Source organism: Gekko japonicus, unplaced genomic scaffold (genome assembly GCF_001447785.1).
Source record: "Gekko japonicus isolate JY-2015 unplaced genomic scaffold, Gekko_japonicus_V1.1 scaffold276, whole genome shotgun sequence".
Lineage (NCBI taxonomy): Eukaryota > Metazoa > Chordata > Lepidosauria > Squamata > Gekkonidae > Gekko > Gekko japonicus.
The window spans coordinates 72,877-80,037 of record NW_015171510.1 but is presented as its reverse complement, the minus strand read 5'-3'; the positions used below and the strand labels follow the sequence as shown (position 1 = coordinate 80,037).

Below are 7,161 nucleotides of genomic sequence, written 5' to 3'. Positions count from 1 at the left end.
GATGGGTCTCTCTAGGAGGGACCACATTCAGCCTGTGCTGAAAGCACTGCACTGGCTGCCAATAGCGTACCGGGTTCGCTTCAAAGTGCTGGTTATTACCTTTAAAGCCCTTTATGGCCAGGGTCCAGCCTACCTGAGGGACCGCCTTTCCCCATATGTCCCCCCAAGGGCACTACGGTCGGGGAGTCGTCATCTCCTGGAAATTCCAGGCCCCAGGGACTGTAATTTGCGGTGACCAGAGCCAGGGCATTTTTGGTGGCGGCTCCTACCTGGTGGAAGGAGCTCCCGGAGGAGATCCGGGCCCTGCGGGATCCTTCTCAGTTCTGCAGGGACTGCAAGACGGAACTCTTCCGCCAGGCTTTTGAGGAGGAGCCACCACCACCACTACTCCATCATTGCTATCTATGCACCATCGCACCATCACCACCACTATCTGGTCCCCTTGGGGTGCGAGGTGACCCTGGCAGAAGGAGGGATGACAGACTATGGGAATGTTACCGTTGGGATTAAGATCTACCCCATCTTTTGACAAATGGAGCACTGATATTTTGTTATTGTATTTTATTCTTTTATGCTATGTTGTTTTTATTTGTTTTAATCTTGGAACTTTGTGCCTCTTGTTAGTCGCCCTGAGCCCTCGGGGTAAGGGCGGGATATACATTCAACGATAAATAAATATAAATAAATAAGTAGTGGGCTATGAAACTTCAAAAGACAGGATTTTTTCTAAATAAAGAAAGCCAAATTCACCACACAATTCACTGCCATCCATGACTTCAATTATTTTCAGTTGCTTCTTTCCCAAATGTTTATCTGTTTTTGGTGACCTGGCAGATACTTTTCATCAAGCACTTCTAATGATGTGTTGTAGATAACTATTTAGCATTCTAATCTTAAAAATCAATCTAAAGATATTCAAGACTAGATAGATCACCATGAAAAGTGATTTCTCTGATAGGAGGGGGGGAAATGGAGGAACAGATGAGATGTCCACTGTGCTATCCTACGCAGAGTCACAGCCTTCTAAGCGCTTCTGATTTCAATAAAGGTAAAGGTAAAGGTTCCCTTGCTCGAAAGCCAGTCGAATCCGACTGTAGGGTTGCGGTGCTCATCTCCGTTTCAAAGCCGAAGAGCCAGCGCTGTCCGAAGACGTTTCCGTGGTCATGTGGCCGGCATGACTAAACACCAAGGCGCACGGAATGCTGTTACCTTCCCACTAAAGTGGTACCTATTTATCTACTTGCAATTTCTTGCTTTCGAACTGCTAGGTTGGCAGGAGCTGGAACTAGAGACGGGAGCTCACTCCGTCATGCAGCAACTCGGGTCTCAAACTGCTGAACTACCAACCTTCCACAGCCTGCAGTTCAGCGTCTTAACCACTTGAGCCACCGCAGCTCCTCAATTGACTTAGAAGAGTATAATTTGGTTTAGGATGGCACTATCAATTGCCTGAAAACTTTATGCTCCGTAATAAAGCAGAACAATATACTAGAAATGCTATATGGAGCAAGACAAGCAATGACACTTACTTAACGCATCTCAACTAAAGCACAAAAGTAACATTTATTTGTGTGTGTCCTCCAGGCAGTGACGCTGACACCTATGCTGTCGTGAATAGGAAACACAGCAAATTAAGGTTCTGAGAGGTAAAGACAGAGTTACCTTCACATAATAGTATCTGAGTGCCCGACTGAGTTTGTCATAATTCATGCTAGGCTTGTTCTTACGAATCCCCCAGAGCCGAGCTACCTCTTCTGCCTGCAGAAGTTTGAATTCTCCATCATTGGAGGTCCAGCAGATGATTTCCTTGTTCCGAGGTTCTTGGAGGAGTTGCAAAAGGAACTGCCACAAAGTGATTGCACTGTCCATAGCAGTGAGCTGAAATTCAGAACAGAACAGAGGAGGTCACCATAGAGGTCATGAGTCGTGGGGGGGGGGCAGGGGAAACATGTACATCTCTCCTACCTCAAGGCAGGCAGAAGACAGAGTGCATTCCCAATCGTTATTGCCACCAGATAAGAAGCAATTACAGCTAAGAAGCCTTTATGCTCTACCACTCTTTGCTTTTTCACACGGATTATATTTAGCCTCATTTAACTAAATCAGGTCACCTTTGAGCAAGTCACATTCATTCATTAAATGCCCCTACTTCTGGCTTGCCTCATAAGAAATTATGTCACTCTAGCAACCAAATCTTTTCACCAGCAATCAGTTCAAAAAAAAGAGGGACCTGGGGGGGGGGGGAGTTCCAAATGAGCCAATTATAAATTTACAAGTAGCCATGATTATAATTTATAATTTAGGAGAGAGAAAAGAACATATTATTTGTGCTGAAAAAAGTCTTTCTATTCAAGGATTCTCAATGTTTATCATTCAAATTCCGCTTCTAAATGAAGTCTGCATTACAGGTCACTTGTATCCAGAAAGTTGGTGAATGGAAAGAGCCACTGCTAAGACCATTTCACATATATTCAACAGCAACACATATTTGCTACCAAGCGAACACCTGATGGGTAACCTCATTGAATCCATATCTGCCAAGTTACATTGATCATATTCACGTCATATTTTTAGGAGGGCACTTAAATCATCTTAGGCATACATCTAAAAACTGTAAGTGAAATGCAGATCACATCATCCTGGCACACACAAAAAACTATGCAAGACAGAAGCACAGCCACCACAACTATAAAAAAGGTAAAGGTTCCCTTGCTCGAAAGCCAGTCGAATCCGACTTTAGGGCTGCGGTGCTCATCTCCGTTTCAAAACCGAAGAGCCAGCGCTGTTCGAAGACGTGGTCATGTGGCCGGCATGACTAAACACCAAGACGCACGGAATGCTGTTACCTTCCCACTAAAGTGGTACCTATTTATCTACTTGCAATTTCTTGCTTTCGAACTGCTAGGTTGGCAGGAGCTGGAACTAGAGACAGGAGCTCACTCCGTCATGTGGCAAATCGGGTCTCAAACTGCTGAACTACTGACCTTCCACAGCCTGCAGTTCAGCATCTTAACCACTTGAGCCACCGCAGCTCCTACCACAACTATATGGACTCCCTAAAAGTCAGAAGGATTCGGTCCCACTATGACCCATCGTGAGTGCCATCGGTTCCCCTACCTATGAATTAGCTAAATATATGGCCAATCTTCTACAGAACCACATCGGAAAAACCACAACATACATCAAAAATTCAACACATTTCTTCAACAAAATCAGTTCTCTGAAACTCAACCCACATAACATATTTGTCAGTTTTGATGTGGCATCTCTTTTTACCAAGGTTCCAGTAAAAGACACACTTGGACTTGTTAATCAGATTTTTCCAGAGGAGAAAACAGCCTTATTCCACCATTGTTTGACAACCAGTTACTTCCAATAGGATAACAAATTCTATGAATAGATGGATGGGGTTGCCATGGGAAGCCCTCTAAGCCTGGTTATAGCAAACTTCTACATGGAACATTTTGAAAAAGCAGCTTTACAATCTGTAAAGCTTTACACACCTACAAATTGGTTCTGGTACGTAGATAATACCTTTATCGTTTGGAGCCACGGAGAGGTAGAATTTTTTTTAAAAAAAAATAAATTTTATTAAGAGATTACAAAAATACAACAATAATATCCAACATTTAACTATGAAGACCATCAATAACATAGGTTAAATAAGTAAAAGATACATTGTTTGCTCAACCAGGTAAAGTATCAGGCAAAATACAAGAAAATATTCAGAGAATTAGCTATAACATTTACAAAATCCAATCTCTACTGATAAATGTGTAATATTGATCCTGTTGGGAATCGCTTATTTGGCCTAGAATATATTTCATGTTAGAGAGAATTGGGTACCATCGACTATAAAAGGTATCATATTTGTAGGTTGGAAGGTTGGAGTCTAATTTATCTGTTATTTTATCCATTATAAAATGATTCCATAAATTTGATAACCACAGACGTAACGAAGGTGCGGACTTGTTTTTCCACGTGGTGGCAATAGCTGATTTTGCGGCGGAAAAAATTAAGGTAAGTAGTTCTTTTTTACTAAGAGATATATCTACATCATTCCAATAGTTTAAGAGGATAATTTCGGGTTCTAATGGTATATTGATTCCCGTAAGATTTGAAGTTTCTGTCAAAATAGATTGCCAAAAGGATTTTATCTTGGGGCAGTCCCACCAACAGTGCATATATGTGCCAAGCTTACCACATTGGCGCCAACAGTAAGGTGAAATTGCACTGTTTATCTTATTTAATTTGACTGGGGTTGTGTACCAGTGGGACAAAATCTTAAAGTTTTGTTGCTGTACATTAATTGCTTTGTTGGTATTTGCGTATGAGGCCCAGATTGATTGCCACATGTCTGTCGAAATGGTTGTTTTTAAATCCTTTTCCCATTTAGTCGTATAAGATGGCGATTTGTAGGGCGTCGGATCGTTAAGTATGTTGTATAGTTTGGAAATCAGACCTTTCGAGTTTCCATTGGAAGTGATCAGTAGCTTTTCAAAATGCGTTAAAGGTCGTTTACAAGAGTAGATAATTTGTGGTGTTGCGAATAAATGTTGCAATTGAAGGAAGTCAAACCACGTAATCGAGGTTTCGAATTTTCTTTCAAGTTTAGATTTGCTCATTAGGGACTCTTTATAAGTAAGGTCATATAATTTAGTGAGGTGGAAGTTATCCCAGTGTTTAAAAGTGTGAACTAAGCTAGTTGGACCAAATCGTTTTAGGCTCAGCAACGTGGAAGTAAGGGATACATCAGGGGCTAGTTTTTTTCTTTTCAATCTCCAAATTCTAAATAGCGGGTATAGGAAAAGATGAGATTTAATTTGGTAAGGGTTTTCTGTCGTGGCCGACCATAATGCTGTCTGTATGCAAAGTGTATCCAGGTAATGTTCCTCTAACTTCACCCACTCTGGTTGAGGGCGTGCATTCAGAATTCGTGTTAAAGTGGAAAGGATCGTGGCCTCGTAGTAGGATTTGATATTTGGTACGGCTAACCCTCCTAATTTTACAGCTCTGTTCATTGTGTGAAAGGCCACCCTTGGCCTATGTGCATTCCAAATAAATGTGTTCCAAGATGATTGCCATTGGTTTAATTGTGAGGATGTTATATGCATTGGGAGGGCACGGAACAGGTACAAAGGTTTTGGGAAAATAAAGGACTTTATAGAATTTATCCGTTCCCCCCAAGATAAAAGATTGGAGTTCCATTGTTGTAACATTGTGTTAGTATGTTTTAAGGTGTCTAAATAATTTATTTTGAATATATCTTTCAGGTCAAGTGGGATTTTAATGCCGAGATATTGCCAAGAGGAGGATACCCAATGGTAGGTATAATTTTCTATTATAGATTTTCTAATTGGGGGGGTGATATTAATAGGGAATAACAATGTTTTCGATTGATTAACTCGTAAGCCTGATATTGATGCAAAATTTGCTAGAGTTTTTTCAACTATTTTCAGTGACTGAACGGGATTATTTATATACAGTACAAAATCGTCGGCGAACAAACTAATTTTGTAGATCTGATGGTTGATTTCTATACCTGGTATCTCTGGGTGATGACGTATCAAATTTGCTAAGGGTTCGATGGCGATTGCAAAAAGAAGGGGAGATAGGGGGCAACCCTGTCTGGTTCCTCTCTTTAGCGAGAATTCATCAGATAAAGAATTGTTAACTGAAATTTTTGCAGTAGGGTTTGAATAAAGAGCATTAATGGTAGTTAAAAAATGTGGTCCAAAATTCATGGCTTTCAAAACTTCCATTAGGTATCCTGGTTCCACCTTATCGAAAGCCTTTTCAATATCCAATGATAATAGGCATATATTAGAAAGTTTTTGCTTGCTGTATTTTATGATATTAATAGATTTCCGAATGTTGTCTGTTATATTTCGGGCCGGGATAAAACCTGATTGGTCAATTTCTATATATTGCCCTATAATTTTGTTTAATCTGGTTGTCATTATGGTGGTAAAAATTTTATAATCACAATTTAATAGGGAGATCGGGCGGTAAGATTGTGGCAGTTGGGGGTCTTTATCTTTTTTTGGTATGGTAATAATTCTGGCTTGGGACCATGATTCAGGTATCGAGCCAAGAGTTAATAGATTATTACAAACTGATAGCAGGGGATCCTGAATTGAGCTGGTAAAGGCCTTGTAGAATTCTGCCGGAAGGCCATCCCTTCCGGGACATTTGTTGGGTTTAGTCAGTTTTATGGCTGCTATTAATTCTTTCGGTGTTATTGGTTCATCCATTAATTTACTATGTATTGGGATTAGTTTTTTAACGTTATCTTTAATTGTCAGAAATTTATTGATGGATTCCACCGATGGGTTATTAGATTGATAAAGAGATTGATAAAAGTTTTTAAAAGTTTGGAGAATATCTTTAGTTGAAGTTAAGATTGATCCTTTTTCATCTTTTAAGGACGAAATATGTCTAGCGGCCATTTGGGTTTTTAATTTCCATGCAAGAAGTTTTAATGATTTTGGATGACGAAACCAGTATTTATGTTTAAGATATAACAGTTGTTTTTGGATTCTGGTAGATTCTAATGATTCCAATTTTTTTCTTTCGGTTATAAGATTTTTATAAACTTTTTTAGAACCTGTTTTTTTGTGTTTATCTTCTAAGGTTTTTATTTTAACAAGTAAATCATTTATTACTTTATTTCTTGTTTTGTTATAGTATGAAGAAAGCGATATCAACTTTCCTCGAATGACAGCTTTCATAGCATCCCATACAGTGGCTGCTGGGACGCCGCAATTCATGTTAAAATCAAAGTATTCTTTGAGTGATTTTTCAATTTCTTGGCAGGCAAGTTGATTGAATAAAAGGTTTTTATTTAATGACCAAGTGTGTGGGTCTTTTTTGTCCTGAGCTAATGATAGGTGACATTCGAGCCATGCATGGTCTGACATGGTTCTTAGACCAATGTCAGATGAAACAATTCGGTTGGTTAAAGAGGGTGAGATTAAAAAATAATCGATCCGTGTGAATACATTATGCACAGGTGAGAAAAAGGAAAAATCTTTCATACCCGGATGTTGTTGTCTCCAAATGTCACACAGTGTATATTTTTCAAGAAGAGTCTGTATAGTAGATTTTTTCACCTTGTAATGTTTAGGCGTAAGACCAGGGGTGTAAGATCTATCCCACTGA

General features: G+C 39.6%; 1 protein-coding gene across 1 annotated transcript in view; it reads right to left on the bottom strand.

Annotated features, from left to right (window-relative positions):
- Positions 1–7,161, bottom strand: part of ELK4 (ELK4, ETS-domain protein (SRF accessory protein 1)) — a 32,590-nt gene that overhangs the window by 10,400 nt on the left and 15,029 nt on the right. Inside the window, exon 2 of the mRNA XM_015419348.1 lies at positions 1,663–1,878. Within this exon, the coding sequence (XP_015274834.1) occupies positions 1,663–1,869 (207 nt within the window). The 5' untranslated portion in view covers positions 1,870–1,878. The remainder of the gene's footprint in view (positions 1–1,662; positions 1,879–7,161) is intronic.